The sequence below is a fragment of the Equus asinus genome, chromosome 20, assembly GCF_041296235.1.
Source record: "Equus asinus isolate D_3611 breed Donkey chromosome 20, EquAss-T2T_v2, whole genome shotgun sequence".
NCBI lineage: Eukaryota > Metazoa > Chordata > Mammalia > Perissodactyla > Equidae > Equus > Equus asinus.
The window spans coordinates 96923277-96942168 of record NC_091809.1 but is presented as its reverse complement, the minus strand read 5'-3'; the positions used below and the strand labels follow the sequence as shown (position 1 = coordinate 96942168).

The 18892-nt window shown below is 33.7% G+C and overlaps 1 protein-coding gene across 7 annotated transcripts in view; it reads left to right on the top strand.

Annotated features, from left to right (window-relative positions):
* The window catches only part of BTBD10 (BTB domain containing 10), a 70115-nt gene that overhangs the window by 35387 nt on the left and 15836 nt on the right, over positions 1-18892 (top strand). For all 7 annotated transcript variants that reach the window (XM_014844145.3, XM_014844147.3, XM_070491164.1 and 4 more), the window contains 2 exons: positions 15550-15746; positions 17677-17962. In XM_014844145.3, the coding sequence (XP_014699631.1) occupies positions 15550-15746; positions 17677-17962 (483 nt within the window). The remainder of the gene's footprint in view (positions 1-15549; positions 15747-17676; positions 17963-18892) is intronic.

Sequence of the window (18892 nt, the reverse complement as noted above, 5' to 3'; positions counted from 1 at the left end):
GTGTAATTCATGGCAATGAGAGAAGAAAAAATCCCTCACCTCTTATTTAGGAGCTTCTTTGTTGAAGAGGAAGAGCCACCCCCACCACCAGCAATGACAGTAGTCACAAAGCAAACATTGCTAGGAAGGCCATAAAAACCAACATGAGTATAGAGATAAAAAATGCATCTGGTTAAATGAGTTGTCTCCTGGGCCAGTTGAAACATCTTATAGTTATAAAAAGAACTGCCTATAAAATCTTAAAATTATTGGTGTTATTTGTGGTCTTAAGGTTTTAGGAGAATACAAAAAGTCCTAAAAGATGGAGGATTCCAGGCCTGCTTTTGAAAAAAAGGTAGATTTTAGAACAAAAAAATGAAAAGGATAGTTTAAGAGTAACTTGAAGAAAAACAGTTTAAAAATGATCCAGAATCGGTTTGCTAAAAATAGATTGTCAGAGGAACTTTGATTTTTCTTTGATGCAGTTGGTAGACTAGTAGCAGTATAATGTATTTGGGCTTACAGTTTTTGGTAAAGTCTTTTTTTATATCCTTGGGTGTAAGGTGAAGGAAAAATTAGTTCACCATAGTTGATTGTGTTAATTAATCAACACAATTTTGATTTTGACTGACCCTATCCAAAGATTAATGATCTTAGAAGATGGCCTTGTTCTTTTCTTTGTCTTATGCTCATCTGGAGAAGGCACATTATCAAATTTATAGGTGACGATGAAGGAAGAAGTATAGTAAATACTATACTTAATGATCCAAAATGGTCTCTGAGTCTGGATTGTTGGACTAAATTTAAATGAACTTGTTAGGAGTATACATAAGACTGGAAAAGCACTAACATACGTTAAGTTAACATGGCTTTACAACATCACATATGGAAAAGACCTGAGGGTGGTGGTTGGCAGTAAACTTGATATAAAACAAAAGTGCAATATGGCTGCCATCATCCCATCTTCTCCCCTGCCCTCCCTGCTAAAAAATCATTGTAATTAATAGGAAAGAAAGCTAGAGCAACTCTGCTGCACACTAAAGTATTGTCTTTAGTTCTGTGTATATTTAGAAGGAAGGATGTGAAGAAGTTGGAAGCTTTGTCACCTTAAAGAACTGAGAATTTAGAGGTTTTGAGGGGGCAGCTCTGGTAGATACTAAGGAATCTTACAATAAGAGCCAGTTTCAAATATGTGAAGAGTTATCCTTTGTAAAAGAAATTAGACGTGGTTTGAGTCAAACTTGTTTGAGATTAAAAGCATGAGCTCTGAAATGGAACTCCTTAGGTCACATCTCAGACCTGCCACTTAATTTTAGGATTTTAGCTAAGTTGCTTAGCTTCTCAGCCTTCATTTTCTCAACTGTAAAATGGTTTTGAGGATTAAATGAAAATATATGTAAAGTGCTCAGTATTGTGCCTGACATCTACTAACTGCTCAAATATTAGTTGTGGTGCTGTTATTTGGTCCTAGCAGATAGAACTAGGGCAGTGGTTCTCAACTAGAGGGTTGATTTTGCTCCTTATTGGACATTGGCAATGTCTGAAGACATTTTTGTTTGTTACAACTCGCGGAAAGGAGTACTCCTATCATCTGGTGGGTGGAGGCCAGAGATGCTGCTAAACATCCTACGATGCACAGGACAGCTCCCCACAACAGATAATTAACTGATCCAAAACCCTGAACTAGGGTCAGATAAAAATGTTTAATTAAGCTTTAGTGTTAAGGAAAAACTGCCTGAGAGTCAGAGCTTTCCAAAGATAGAAGAGAACTATTATAAAAAGAAAAAAGTTACCCTTTCCTCTCCTTAACAGCAATAGGTCAGCCAGTTCTTGAAGACTTTGTAGATGAAATTCAGGAATTAGATGGGTGTTTGGACTAGATTTCCTAAAAAGTTTTCCTTAAACTTAGGTTATATGTTTCTATGGTTATTTCCTAGGATAGTTAAGCATATTGAATGACCACTGTCAAAGGGCCTCTGATGCATATTCTCTTATTCTTTTATTTTATCAATCTAACTGCAGTATAGTTTAGATTTGTAATTCTTTTAATGCTTAAGATTTTACTATGAAGCATAGAGGAGGGAATTTAGTGGAACAAGTCAGTTTATGTTTTCAAAAGGCCATTTGGAAGTATGAATGATTGTGGGATTGCTATAGTTTCTCTCTAGAAACCTGTTTTGTGAAAATATTCACAGTCGTTTGATAAATATGTCTAAAACTAAATCTTGTATTTGTACTTTATATCTTTTTTCCATTGATTTTATTTCACTTCCCCTTTACTAATAAGTAGAAAAGATGCTACAAAAGTTTGTAAAAAATAATTATAATTTTTTAAAGCACAGTTAAAAGTACTTGATTGTGTATGCATTATAATATTATTCTCAATCATGAACAGCACCCAGAATGGTAACTGGCACAAAGTAGTCATTTAATAAATATTGTTGAATGAATGAATAGATATAAAATGTATCTGTCTGACCACTAATTTAGATCTGCACAATTATTAATAGTGGTTAGCTATTTTTTAGAAGTACTTTACTATTTTCTATGGTAGGAGTGCTTGAGAATATCAAGTATATAGTGATTTCCAACTCCCAAATTTTTATCTTTAACCTGGACCTTCCCCCTGAACTTTAGACTTATGTATCTAACTCCCTATTTGATATCTCCACTTGGATGTCTAATAAACATCTCACTCTTAACATGTCTAAGATACACCTACACTTTCCAAACCTAATCCTTCCACTGTCATTCTCATTTAGTAAATGGAACTTCCATTCTGTTAGTTGCTCCGGCCAAAATCATGGAGTCATCTTGACTCCTCTTTCTCGCCTCCTCTGTTTAATCTATCAAATTCCAAAGTCTTATTCTTCAAGAGTCTAGTCCGCTGTTTATCCCAGACACTACTACAACTCTGGTCCAGGTCACTTTTAGCTCTCACCTGGATTGTTTATGGTAGCCTCCAAAATGGTCATTTGATTCTACCTTTGACCTCTTTTTCCATTGTCCACTTGATCTAACATAAGTTAGATCATGTAATTCACACTTCACTGGTACCCATTTCACTCAGCTCAAAAGCAAAAACCCTTTAAACATTCCTTCAAGGTCTTTCATGATCTGATTCTAGTCTTGTGTCTCTGAGTTCGTCTTTTAACTGTCCTTCTTGCGTTTTGTGCACCAGCTATCCTAGCCTTCTTGAATGCCTCGAAAAAACCAACAGTTACTCTTGCCACACGGTCTTGTACCACTTTTCCCTTATTTGTTCTCATAGTTCTATTTCTCACTTCCTTAGATCTTGTTCAGATATCTCCTCAGAGAGTCCTACCTTGACCGCTCTGTCTAAACGAGAACCTCCTGCCTCAAAATGATAAGTCTCTGTCCTCTCTACCCTGCTTTATTTTTTCTCATAGCACTTACTGCCATATGATATTTAATGTATTTATTTGTGTGTGCTCTATGTTTTTCTCCACTAGAATGTATTGATTTTGAGGGCAGAGACTGTCTCAGTTATATCCACCAGGACTAGAATAGTAAGTAGCATATGATAGGTATTCAGAGAATATTTGGTAGAGTGAATGTGTGATAAAACTAAGAACATTGCTGAGGGAGAGGGTAAGAATACTTTTAGCTGTTATAGGTTTTAGTTGTCATTATATGTTGCAAGCACCTGACACCTATTGATGAATTATTTTTTAGAACTAAAAAATTTGTTGGAACTAAAAAAATTAGCGGTAAAATATTAGTATTATTATAGCTTCAATTCAGAGACTCCTCAATTTGGAGAGATGCTTGCCTAGCAACATCTTCCTTCATTAAAAAAGTTCAAAAGCCAGAAACAAGATAATAGACATTTTAAAAGCAAAAGAAACCTCCAGCTCCTTCACTATTTACATAAAATTAATTTTTATCAGTTGGAAAAACTTTTACCTTGGTAGTAAAATGTTACAGTTTGGCCATAAAGTGTTCTTTTCTGTCCAAATTTTAATATCTAGGTCTTCATTTGACTTCAAAGGAAAGATGATCTTAGAGCAATCGTACAACAGTATATCAAAGTCCCTACGGCTTCTGCCTCACTAGAGTTGCTGACCTATCTGACAATGGATTTTAGAAAAAAGAGAAAGATGTCAGGATTTAGGACTAGTATTAAAACTATTCTTGGGCTCTATTTCTTGCTACAGTTGTCTTTTGTGAGGTAATCTGGGATTAAAGTATCATTTAAAATATTTCTATGGAAAAAATGCATCAAAAACAGACTTAACAGATGACCTTTAAGAACATAGCTCATTCCTCAGTTGAGAACTGCCCTTTTCAGTAATTAGGCTTTGTTCCTTGGGAGACTTACCGTATATATATATTAAGCAGAAGAACAGAAAACTTACAGAAAAGGCTAATTGACAAAAAAGGGAAAAAGATGAGAGAGAACTTTGCATTAAATATGTTGAAAATAGATTTAGAAGTTTGATGGCATTTCTTATGTCATCACAGTTAGTGACACTTATCACAGGGATTGTCAAACATTTTCTGTGAAGGGCTGGATAGTAAATATTTTTGGCTGTGTAGGCTATACACAACCACTCAATTTTGCCGTTATAGAGTGAAAGCAGCCATAAATAATATTTAAATGAATGAGCATGGTTGTGTTCTCATAAAACTTTATTTAAAAAATCAGATAATAGGTGGAATTTGTCCTATGAGCAATAGTTTGCCAACTCAACACATTAAAAATGCTTATAAAAAGCATATGCAAATTAATTCTTCAAAAATAATATAAAACCATTTAAAAGGTTTAGTTAAAAAAGCTAGAATGTAAGATATATTTGTTATAGTAATAAAAACAGCTTATTTTTCCCAAAAATAAAAATAGAATTTAAAATATTGCTTTTTTAATAAGGACAGACTAACTCAAACGGATAGGAACATCTAATCTGAAATTTACAAACATGCTCACTTCCTCTTTAAGAAAAAGTGTTTTTTAAAGCTTGCTTCAATGTTTAAAACACCTTGTAACTATAAAGCTTCGTATCTATAGCTCTGCACACACACATAAAATTTTGTGAGATATCATCAGTGCTAATAATAGCAGTTATGTCTGGAAGTTTTTCATTTATTATTTCTTTGGTAATTTACTCCCCTCTGTTCTCTCTGAAACATATATTAGTTGAATGTTGACCTCCTTCATTAGTTCTCTAATTTTCTCATCTTATTTTCTATTTGTTTGTCTTTCTTTTATTCCCAACTTTTTCTTTCAACCTTTCAAGTAACCTTTAAAAGTTCTGCTATTGTGTTTTGAATTTCTAAGAAGTCTTTCTCATTCTTTAAATTTTTTTAAAAAATAGCATCTCTGTCTTTGTTTTATGGACACAATATCTTTTTTTATATCATCGAGTTTATTGATTATAGCTTTGCTTTTTTTCCTGTCTCTACATTGTCTATTGCCTTTTTTTGTTGTGTTTATTAAACTTTTTATTGTGAAATAATTTAGATTTACAAGAAATTGCAAATATTGTACAGTGAGTTCCTGGATACTCTTCACTCAGCTTCCTTCAATGATGCCATCGCACGTAAATGTAGTACATTATCAAACTAGGAAATTGACGTTGGTACAATACTGTAACTAAACTGTAGACATCAGTTTCTATATGGACTTTTTTTTTTCTGGTATATATTTTGTGATATTTTATCACATCTATGGATTCATTAACTACCACCGCAATCAGGATATAGAACTGTTTCATCATCACAAAGAAACTCCCTCAAGCTACCCCTTTAGAGTCACACCCTGTCATCATCCCTAATCTCTGCAGCCCCTGATTTGTTCTTCATCACTATAATTTTGTCATTTTGAGAATATTATAGAAATGGAATCTGATAGTATGTTAACTTTTGGGTTTGGATTTTTTCATTCAGCATACTGTCCTTGAGATCTGTTCACATTGTTACATGTATCGGTAGTACTTTTTTTATTTCTGAGTAGTATTTCATTGTATGGATGTACCACAGTTTATTTATCCATTCAGAGAGTGGGATGGTTTGTGTTATAAACTTTGCAATACTGTTGGATTTTTGAAATTCTATACATATTATTTTAGTATTCTTTTTTCTCCCATAGGAGTTCTATAGTTTCATTGCGCAAAGTGATAGAGACTCTTAGATTTCTCTTCGGTCCTTAGGAACCTGCCTGCCACTGGAAGCTGCTGCTGTAATTAGAATTTTTAAACAAATGAGACGGCAAAGTCATATGTAGAAGTTCATATAAAATTAATATTCTAAAGTTTGATGTAAATAGATATTTGCATCTGAGAGTGACCATTTTAGTAAGATGTAAAACTTTTTGGAAAGACTATTGCCTATTGATTTACTTTATGCTTCAAAGCATGATTTTGAAGTTAAGTGAAAAGTTAGTATAAGATAAAGAAATCAGAAGCATTATTAGCTTATAAAGTTGCAAAATTTACAAGTGGAAATATTTTCTTTTGGCAGTAGAGCTTGCGTTGAAGGTTGATTTACTTACATAACCAGAGGTGCTGGAAGTGATATTCCTTAGTTGAAGAAAATTGTGATCTTAGAGGATTCATGATTATGGATTCTGGTATTACTTCATTACGTAATAAATGGTGATCTGTGAGGTTTTCAAGTGGTGATCGGTTGGAGATGGTAGTTGTTTTTAATCTGATTGTAGAAATGCTTAGGTTGGTGAAAGAGAATTCAGTGAACTCAGGTGAGAAAAGCATAAGAAGAAAAGATTAACTATTAGGAAAAGAAACGCATGACTTTTATTACTTAAGTGTAATTGAAATAGCTAAGTGGCAACTTCCTGGGAGGGCGGCCTTAAATAGGCTGTGTTCTGGCCAGGAGGCCAGTTCTGGTGTACACTTTGATAAGTTCTGATATGTGTGTGCACTCATGAAACCTCACCACAACCAAGATAATGAACGTATACCACACTCAAAAGTTTCCTTCGAGTCCTTTGTAGCCCTTTTCATTCTCCCTTTCCAGCCCCCATATTCCATGCCCAGACAACCACCAATCTGTTTTCTGACACTGTACATTAGTTTGTATTTCCTGGAATTTGATGTAAATGTACTCTTTTTTGGGAAGGGAGGACATCTGGCTTCTTTGACTCAGCATAACTATTTTGAGCTTGATCTGTATTTTAACTTGTATCAATAGTTCATTCCTTTTTATTGTTGAGTAATATTCCATTGTGTGGATATACCACAGGTTATTTATCCAGTCATCTGTTCATAGACATTTAGGTTGTTTCCAGTTTTGGGCTATTACCAATAAAGCTACTAACAATGTTTGTATCTTTTTATGGACATAGGCTTTCATTTCTTTTGAGTAAATACGTAAGATGGCATGGCTGGATCACATGGCTAGTGTGTATTTAACTTGTTAAGAAACTGTCAAACTGTTTTCCAAAACAGTTTCCAAAGTCATGCTCTTATCTTACATCACCACCAGGAGTATTAATGAGAGTTCCATTTCATACACATATTCACCAACACTTGATATGGTTGGTCTTTTATGTATATTCTGGATACAAGTCCTTTATCAGATATATCATTTCATTCTTTTAACAGTGTCTTTTGAAGAGCAAAAGTTTTTAATTTTGATATAATCCAAGATATCAGTTTATTTTTAAGTGAGTTGTGCTTTTTTCCCCCTAGAAGTTTTATAGTTTTAGGTTAGAGATTTAGGTTTGGGATCTATTTTGAGTTCACTTTTGTGTATGATGCGAGCTTTAGGTCAGAGTTCTTTTTCTTTTCCCAGAGGTGCTGGAAGTGGAATATTCGTTGTATACCCATTCTTTTCGGTGCCATTTGATGAAAAGACTCTTGGATTGACTTTGGACTCTTATTGAAAATGAGTTGTCCATACATGTGTATGTAGGTCCTTCTTTGATCCATTGATCTACTTGTCTGTCATTATGCCAATAGCACACCGTGTTCATTCCTATAGCTTTATAATAAGCCTTGAAATCAGGTTGTGTTAGTATTTCAACTCTGTTCTTTTTAAAAAGTTACTTAGGCTATTTTAGATCTTTTGTATTTCCATTTTAGAATAAGTTTGTCACTTTTGACAAGGAAGCTTGCTTGGTTTTCGAGTGGAATTATGTTGTATCTATGGATCAACTTGGGGAGAATTGACATGTTAACAGTACTGAGTCTTCTGACTTGGGAGCATGGTATATTACTCCACTTATTTAGCTCTTCTTTAATTTCTCTCAGCAATATTTTGTAGTTTTTAGCCTGCAGGTCTTTCACATCTCTTGTTGGATTTATCCTTGAATATTTCAGTTTGTTGATGTCATTGTTAATGGTCGTATTTTTAAAATTTCGGTTTCTCATTGTTGCTGGTATATAGAAATAACAGTTGATTTTTAAATATTGATCTTGTCTTCTGTGACTGCTAAACTCACTCGTTAGTTCTAGTAACTTTTTGTACTGGAGTCTACAATAGACGATCATGTTGTCTGCAGATAGGACAGTTTTACTTCTTTTCCAATCTGGATGCCTTCTATATTGTTTTCTTGCCTTATTGCTCTGGCTAGATTCTTCAGTACATTGGTGAATAGAAGTGGTGAGAGTAGACATCCTTGTCTTGTTCCTGATCTTAGGAGCAGAACATTTGGTCTTTGACCACTAAGTACCATGTTGGCTGTAGATATCTAAGATATCCATAGATATCTTTTATCCAGCTGATGAAATTCCATTGTGTTCCCACTTTGCTGAGGTTTTTTTCCTTTTCTTTTTTAATTGGTAATAGATTTTGGATTTTGTCAAATGTATTTCCTACTTATATTGAGATATAAATTTTTTCTTTATTAATTTGTTAATATGGTGAATTATATTGACTTTTGAATATTCAGCTATTCTTGCATTTTTAGGGTAAATCCCATTAAGTCATGATGTATTAACGTTTTTATATATTGGTGTATTTGAATTATTAAAATATTATTTAAAATATTTGCATCTGTGTTCTGAGGGATGTACGTTTATAGTTTTCTTATAATGTCTTTGTCAGGTTTTGGTATCTGAGTAATGCTAGCCTCATAAAATGTTAGGAAATAATATCTTTTCTTCAATTTTCTAGAAGAGTTTATGTAGGATTGCTATTATTTCTATCTTAAATGCATAGTGGAATTCATGAATGAAGCCATCTGGACCTGTAGTTTTCTTTGAGGGAAGTTCTTAACTACAAATTCAATTTCTTTAATAGATATAGAGCTATTTACCTTATCTGCTTCTTGAGTAAATTTTGGTAGTTTGGAATTTGATCCAGTTCTTCTAAGTTGGTGAATTTATTTGCATAAAGTTGTTTATAATATTCTTCTCTCATTCTTTTAATATGTAACCTTTGTAGTGATGTCAACTCTCATTTCTGATATTGGTAATTTATATCTTCTTGATTTTTTCCCAGTCTGTGTAGCTAGACATTGATCTTTTGAAAGAACCAGCTTTTTTTTTCATTGATTTTCCCAATTTTTTGTTCTACTTTCTATTATTTTGATTTCCACTCTGATCTTCTACTTTCTTTGGGTTTAATTTGCTCTTTGTCTGGTTTCTTAAGGTGGAAACTGAGATGATTTTTCTTAGACCTTTCTTCTTTTCTAATGCAGGCATTTAATGCTATAATTTGGTCCCTAACTGTTACTATAATATCATGCCATTCCACAAATTTTGATATGTTGGGTTTTTTCCACTTCAAAATTTTCTGTTTTCTCTTCTGATTTCTTCTTTGTTATGGGTTATTTAGAAAGGTCTTGTTTAATTTGCAAATGTTTGGGAATTTTCCCGATATCTTTCTGTTATTGAATTTTAATTTGATTCCATTGTAATCAGAGAGCATACTTTGTATGATTGAATTCTTTTAAATTTATTGAGACTTGTTTTATTGCCCAGAATATGGTCTGTCTTGATAAATGTTCTGTGTACACATGAAAAGCATAAGTTTTCTGCCCTTGTTGGGTGAAACTTTCTATACGTGTCAATTAAGCCAAGCCAGTTGATAGTGTTGCTCAAATTTTATTCATCTGTACTGATTTTCTATGTGCTCTTTCTATTAAATATTATGAGAGGGGTATTGAAATCTCTGATTATAACTGTGGAATTGTCTAGTTCTCTTTGTAATTTTATCACTTGTTGCTTTATGTATTTTGAAGCTCTGTTATGAGGCAGAAGAACTTTTGGGATTGTTAAGTACTCTTAATGAATTTACCCCTTTATGCTTATGAAATGCCTTGGTAATATTCTTTGCTCTGAGGACTACTTTGTCTGATATTAATATAGCCACTCTTGCTTTCTTTCGACTAGTGTTAACATGGTTTATCTTTCCTTATCCTTTTATATTGAACCTCTTTGTACTTTTATATTTAAAGTGTGTTTCTTATAGGCAGCATATGTGGGGTCTGGCTTGTGTATCCAATCTGATAATCTTTACCTTTTATGACTTAAACCATTTACCTTTAATGTGATTATAGATTTGGCTAAGGTTAAATCTGTCCTCTTGCTGTTTATTTTCTTTGTCCCATTTGTTCTTGTTTCCCCATTCTTCCCCTTTTTTCTTTGCCCTCTTTTGGATTAATTGTATCTTTTTTATGATTTCATTTTGTCTCCTTTATTGGCTTATTAGTTGTAATTCTTTGTTTCCTTGCTTTAGTGGTTGCTTTATAGCTTATAACATACATCTTTAATTTATCGTAGTCTACCTTCAAGTGATATTATACCATTTGTTGTGTAGAATGAGAGCCTTACAATAGTGTACTTTTATTTCTCTCCTCCCAAACTTTGTGCTATTGTAGTCATATGTATATGTTATAAACAGCGTACTATATTGTTATAATTATTGTTTAATCTTTTAAAGAGATTTAAACAATAAGGAAAATATCATATATTTTCCCATGTAGTTACTATTTCCAGTATTCTTCATTCCTTTGTTTAGATTCATATTTTCATCTGGCATTATTTTTCTTCTGCCTGGAGGACTTCCTTTAACTTTTCTTACAGTGCAGTTCTGCTTGTGATGAATTCATAGATCTTTTTCTGTGTGTCTGAAAATGCATTTCCCCTTTATTTTTGAAAGATGTTTTTTGGCTCTAACAAACGTGGGTGACAGGGTTTTTGGTTTTGTTTTTTATTTTTTCTTAAAATGTGTTTGTGTGTGTTGCATTTATGGGTTTGTTGTTTTTGTTACATTTCAAGACATTATTTCTTTGAATATTTTTTCTCTTCCCCACCTCTCTTCCTTTATGGACTCCATTTATACCTATATTAGGGGACTTAAAGTTGACCCAGCCAGCCTTGATGGTCTAGTGGTTAAGATTTGGTGCTCTCACCACCTTGGCCTGTGTTCGTTTCTGGGTCAGGGAACCACTCGCATCGGTTGTCATACTTTGGTGGTGGCGTGTTGCTGTGATGCCGAAAGCTATCCCACTGGTATTTCAAATATGAGCAGGGTCACCCATGGAGGACAGGTTTCAGCAGAGCTTCCAGACTAAGACAGACTAGGAAGAAGGACCTGGCCGCCCACTTCCAAAAAGATTGGCCATGAAAACCCTATGAATAGCAGTGGAGCATTGTCTGATACAGTGCTGGAAGGTGAGAGGATGGCCCAAAAAGGCCAGGCATGGTTCTGTACACAGGGTCACTAGGTGTTGGAATTAACTTGATGGCGCTAACAACAGGAAAGTTGACCTGCAGCTCACTTGTAGTCTGTTTTTCTATTTTCTCTTTATTTCATTTTGCATATTTCCTATTGCTGTGTCTACAAGTTCGTGAATCTTTTGTAATACGTAATCTTCCATTCAGTGTATTTTTCACCTCGGACATCATCATTTTTATCTCAAGAAGTTTGGTTTGCATCTTTTTTATCTTCTATGTCTCCTCATAACTTTTTGGAGGAATATGGTTATAATGACTATTTTAATGGCTTTGTTTCTAATTCTAACGTATGTGCCACTTCTGGGTTGATTTTGATTGAGTTTTCTTCCTTATAGGTTATGTTTTCCCGCTTCTTTGTATGCCTGGTGGTTTTTTATTGAATGCTGTACATTATGAATTTTACCTTGTTTGGGTGGTGGATATTTTTGTGTTTCTATAAATATTCTTGAGCTTTGTTTTAGCATTTAGTTTTAGTTACTTGGAAACAATTTGATTCTTTCAGGTCTTGCTGTTAAGATTTGTTAGATGTGACTAGAGCAATGCTCAGTTTAGATCTAATTATTTACTATTTCAGAGCCAAGACCCTTTAGATTGTCTCCACAGAGCCCTATGCATTATGAAGCTTTCCAGCCTGACTGGAGGGAACAGGTCTCATTCCTGCCCCTGTGTAAGTCCTGGGCACTGCTTCCTCTAATCCTTTGAGTTGGTTCTTTCCTCAGCTGCAGTAGTTTCCTCACACGTGTGTGCTGATTGGTACTCAGCTCAATATTCTAGGAAGACTCTGCAAGATCTCTGAGGTTTTCTCTCTGTGCTGCTCTCCTCTCTCTGATACTCTTTCCTGAGAACTCTAGCCACCTATTGTCCCCAACCACTCAGCTCCATATCCTTAACTCAGAGTCTACCAGGTTTTTGCCTGGGTTTTACCTCCCTGTGTTTACTCTGGAAACTCCCTCAAAGTAGTAATTGGGGCAGTTCTTGGGATTGTCTCATTTGTTTTCCATCTATCAAGGATCACTTTCTTTACCTGACATACTGTGTCTTGCAAACCATTGTTTCACTTATTTTGTCCATTTTTTTTGGCTTGTTTTAGACAGGAAAGTAAATTTAGTCTTTGTCACTCTGTCTTGGCTAGAACCAGATTTTGGGGTTGATATACTCTTCATCTCTTTATCTGTCCTCAATTCATGTATCTCAAACTTTTTTTTTTTTTTTAAAGATTTTATTTTTTCCTTTTTCTCCCCAAAGCCCCCCGGTACATAGTTGTGCATTCTTCGTTGTGGGTTCTTCTAGTTGTGGCATGTGGGACGCTGCCTCAGCGTGGTCTGATGAGCAGTGCCATGTCCGCGCCCAGGATTCGAACTAACGAAACACTGGGCCGCCTGCAGCGGAGCGCGCGAACTTAACCACTCGGCCACGGGGCCAGCCCCTCAAACTCTTTTAAATGCAACATGAAACATGGTTGTCTCCTCTGAACTTGCTTGTCCTCATTTTCTTTTGCACATATTAATTATTTTTGTCCTTAGAATGCTTTCCTGATCTAAAATTATTTAATTAAATAGAGTAGGACGTAATTAGTCTTCCATGACATCTGATTTTGAAGGTCTGATCCAGAGTACATTACATTTAGGAATAAAAAGAGAGGATGGACGTATATGATGACACCTTTTGCATTTGTTTTAAAATCTAAACAGTTTAGAAATGAAGCCAATATTTCAGCAGAATACTTAGCAGTATTTAATCTTTCAGCTACAGAGATGTCTGCTGGAAATGCTTTTTCAGTTAATCAGTTGGCTTGTTCAGGATAAACACTGAACATTTATCCTGCAGTTGCCTTAGTGGTAGTTGTGTTTGTGTCTTCTCCATTATCAGTTAGATTCATGTTTAGAAAGTGTGCTTAGCACATTTAAAACTTAGCAGCTAGAATAATTTGAGGAGTTATTTTTTTCAACATATAATACTTGTTCTATTAGTAGGGAGTCTTTTCTTTTTCTACTTTAGTACATGAGCCAGAAATTCCATTGTTTCTACTCTAAGGTTTTTAACGTGAATGCCGTAGGATCTTTTGATGTGTTCTATTTGAAGAAAAAGATTATGTTCCAAGGAGGTAGTTCTACTCCTGATCTTTTTCACTCGGAAGAAGTTGGGAGTAGAAATTTTTTTTTTTCTCTAGGTGTGTGAGAGACAAATGACTGATAAAGGCTGATAGGTTACCTTTATTTCCCTAGAAGTAACGCTTAGGGTAAATACAAAGTCAGCCCTGTCTTTTGTCTTTGTAGTTTGTTGTAGTGAGGTGATAACTGATTTTTATAATAAAAGAAATGACTGAAATAACAAAACTAGTGTTATAGCTAATAAGCCAGCAGAAAAGATGACCCTGAAGCACTGCAGGATTTACAACTGAATCATCAGAATAGTTAAGTTTTAACGAGTGTTGTTTTGGTGAAGGAGAGCACGGTAATATTATGGAGGGGGCACTGGAATGAATCAAAAGACTTAGGTTACATTGTTATTAGCATATCTACTAACTACTGTGTGACCTTGAGCAAGTCTTGTAATTTTAAACTTTAATATCCTCATCTGTCATAACCAAATAAACTAATATTTAATGGGTGATTGTATTGTGCCAGGTACGGCTGGTCAGCTAATTACATTTCATTTAATCCTCATATTAACCTTAGAAAGTAAATAGAATCTACATTTTACAGATGAGGAAACTAAGGTTCTAAAATGTTAAGTAACATTTAACATGTTGAGCAATTAAGTATTAAAAGACCGTTTAATTCTAAGTCATTATTACTCTAAAGCCGTGAAGTTCCTTCTGTTTCTAAAAACACTTTAATATTTTTAAATCATAAGCCATGGTATGTATAAGATAGTAAATTTCCAAAATGCCTTAGGTCTGGCTCTCTCATTTTTGTTCCCAGCAGTTTTCCTGCTTACAATGTATTGATTATTGAAATCTTATTTGTCAGTGCCTGGTTCACCTGTGACTAACGCTAATTCATAGTGATGTCTTATTTCTCTGAGATCTTAAAGCATTTATGACCTACCACTCATTTATTAGTTATATATTTGAGATATATTTGGTCATTTATATTTGAAATTTGGGATAACTCCTGAATTGTTTAAATTTCTACATATTTGTTATTGTGTACTGCTACTCTTCAATCAAAAGCTCCTTGAGGGAGCTTCTCTACTAGCCTGTAGCACAGCATTGTACCCTTGGTACATATCACTTAAATAAATAATTTTGTGAATGAATTCTGTCAATTAGCTTATTTTAGTTAATCATCATTCTCAGTTATTCACTTCTCATGGGCAAATTTATTCTGCATAAGATGTATAAAAATTTTAAAATCTGTGACTTTACAAGTGCAGTTAAGCTTTTTAGGGAAATACTTTTCAAAAATTTTGAAACGAGTTCAATCAAAATCAAAATGAATTGACTGAAGTTAGCATGTAGGCTTTATTTGGCAGGGAGACCAATTACCTTGCCCTATTCCTCAGTTTTTTAAGAGTTCCAGAAGCTGGTGCTCTTTCCTTCTCTTTTTCCCTCACAATCAAAGAAATCAAAAGGACATTTGAGTAATATTTAGGACATCTGAGTGGTCTCTTTTCCTATTACTACTACTTCTACTACTAACTCAAAAGTCAGTTAACTTTTCTGGGCTTTAGTTTTCTCAACCTTAGAAAACTGAGTTGGATTATGTGACCTTAAAATTCATAGTGTTCTAGAATTTATAAAACCTATAAGTTTGAGGTAAATTAGGTTTCAGAGTTGTAAAGTGGCATTTGATTCCTGCACTTCAAAATACGGATAGTTTTATGTTAATTGTTTTTTTCTTTAAATTTGTTTGTGATCTCTCATGTTCTATTTTATGATTAATTTTCTTTTCTAACTTATCAGTACTCCCTCACGTGTTGCTAAAGGAGTTGTCAACCACACCAAAATGAGTCTACATGGTGCTAGTGGGGGACATGAGAGATCAAGAGATAGACGAAGGTCAAGTGACAGATCGAGAGATTCATCTCATGAAAGAACAGAATCTCAGCTCACTCCTTGTATTAGAAATGTTACTTCTCCAACACGACAGCACCATGTTGGTATGTAAAATCAACTAACCTTCCCAATAGTTTTTTAAAGCATGTATTTACCTTTTTAAAGTAATAATGACAATGAATTGTGCCTAATACATCAGGGGAAGATTAACTTCTTATTTCCATTCACTTGCTTCTGTTGTAGCTTAGTTTGGTTCTTGCTGTGAAAAAACAACTTGTTAAATGACACTTTTTTTTTAAGAGTCTGGGACAGTCTTATAAGAGAAATAATTTGAAAAGCTGTGATATGTAGATTTTTAAATTTAAAACTGTGATATGTAGATTTTTAAAAATCTTTTAAGTTGATATATGTAGCAGTGTTTATTTTAAAATAATTTGGAGTAAATTATTGATAGGAAACCTTGGTTTAATCAACCTAAAAAAAGAAATGAAAGCTAAAATAACCCTCATGGAGTAATTTGTTTTGATTTTTGGCAATATTTTAAATTTATTAATAAAGATAGAATATGAAAGGGAAGGTATGAAGTGTTTTGCTTTCTTGGCAGCTAGCTCAGATCTTTTTCCTCCTTACTACTCATTACTATAAATGAACGTTATTACCCCAGGTAATACATTGTGTGACTATAAAGCACCAGTCTGAAGCGGAGGTAAATAAGCAGTGTGAGCTTGCTGGTTTTCATTTTCCCTTGGGGAAGGGGCAAATTAAATATCTTGACTTACTATATGAGATAATTTCTGATTATCTGTTATAAATCAAAATCATTTATATTAGGGTCTAATTATGCATAGGAGTTGTCAATATCAAAGTAGGTCCTTAAAGTCAGACTAGTACTCATAAGCCAAAACTCAACAAAAGTTTAAATAAGAGTTGACAGTTTGTTATAGGCAAAGTTCAGTATCTGGGAAGAGAATAGGAGGATATAATACATTATTTTATTACTTTAGCAGATTTTGCTTTTGGGATGCTACCAGCATTGTGGAAACAGGAAATAAAAGGGAGGTGTCAAAGTATCTCTGAAGATAGAGCAAACCTAATTATATAGTCAGTAAAGCTGCACAGAGTGTTCTCAGTAGCCTGAGTCATGGAGGAATTTGGCAAAAGCAGATGAAACTGATGAGATGGAGGTACATTTTTAGGTCACCTTTAAAGTTTAGTGTTCTAGCTTCTAAAGGAAATTTATCACAAAATCTTAGTTTTAATTTCCCCTTTGTAGAATATTGCAACATCTAAAGATAATTTTCTGAATTTTAACAATATTTCCTACCTATTAAAATTATAGATAATAATTCTATGATCCTATAAAATTTGTAGTGGTGCTTTATTCCACAAAAGTGAGAATGAAAAGAAAGCAGTATATCACCAGCTGTTAAAGCCACTTTATTTAGTAGACATTAAAAGTCATTTGAAAAAATAAATACTCCTTGCTGTCCTGAGTGAAATTTTTTTCTTCCTTTGGACCTTATTTTTGTGGGATAAATTGCAGGTTTTGGAATGCTCTTGTTAACATAGTGAGATTCCAAGGTTTGTACTTTGTGTTCTCAGAATAGTTTTAATACTTTTAGTATTTAGGACAGTTTAAATTGATAATTATTAATCTTTTACTAACTTTCAATGCTCACTTATTTGACTTGTAAGAATATTCTGTTCCTTGGGTTTCTATATATTTTTAAGTAGAATAGCAACAGAAAATTTACCTTAATTTTGATCTTAGTCTGAGTCAACATTAGTCAGCTATACATCTTTTTAAAAGTCTACAAAGGTTAATTATGTTAGAAGACATTTTGATGTTTTAGGTTTTATTCCTGGGAAATAAATTAATATTTATGGCATTCTGTGAAAATGTTACTTGAAGTCAAAAAGCAGAAATACTGTGATTTAAAACAACTTTTCTGAATCAAAATTTTAAAAAGATATATATGGTTCTTGAATTTTTAGAAGAAATTTGCATAACTGTATTTAACATCTTTATTTTAGAACGAGAAAAAGATCACAGTTGCTCTCGTCCAAGCAGCCCTCGTCCTCAAAAAGCATCTCCAAATGGTTCCAGCACCAGTGCTGGGAACAGCAGCAGAAACAGCAGTCAGTCCAGTTCAGATGGTAGCTGTAAAGCATCTGGGGAGATGGTGTTTGTATATGAAAATGCAAAAGAAGGAGCTCGGAATGTAAGAACGTCAGAACGAGTAACGCTAATAGTGGATAACACTAGATTTGTTGTAGATCCATCTATTTTTACTGCACAGCCGAATACAATGTTGGGCAGGTTTGTATTATTGCAGTTCTTTGTTATTACTAATTATAAAGCACTTTCACATTATTTTTTTCATTTAAGTTTTATAGTAATTCTCTGTGGAATGTAGTGTTCCATTTTACAGATGAAATAACTGAGATTTGGAGGTTAAATAACTTGCTCAAGTTAATACAACTAGAAAGTGGTGGAGCCAGATTTTGAACTTGGTTTTATTTCTAATGATCTTTGCTGTACCAGTAGGAATAGCAAATATATTAGTTAATGAAAACTGAATATTAAAAGATCTCTACAGGTTGTTACCATGGATTGTATCTAACAAGGTGAATCTAACAGTGATAATATGTTTCCTTTCCTTGGGGCTCCCAGATTCCACCACAAATACAGCAAGAATCAGTATTGTTTAGAGGAAAAACTCACAGTTTAGTTAGCTGAAAAGTCAGCATGAGTTGTCAATTTGATATAAATACTTAAAAAAAGAGTGTTATTAACAAGTAGTTAGTGGAATTAAGGCGGGATAATAGTCATCTTCTAAGCTGTGCTGGTCTAGAGTAATAGATTCATGTAAAGTTTGTAGTTTTGGGAACCACAATCTAAAAATGTTAATAGACAACATGGACTTGACTTTTCAGTGTTTCCAAAACTAGGATCAAATACCTTTTAATTGTAAAATTAGTATCTTTTCTGTTTAATATAAAATGAAGGGGCATATAAATGAAATAGAAGTTTACATGAGGTAAAAAACTTGTGGCTTTTTTTCTAGGTTGCACATGAGTAGCTATTTGGGATGCTTTTGTATGTATGTGTCAGTGTCCCTAAATACAGAATAAATGCTAGCATATGACACTGTGTACATTTTGAGTAGATAAATATTTTATTTTAACATTGGCACTAGACTTTACATCTGTGAGGAAAAAAAATACTTAAACTATAGGCTTTAATGTA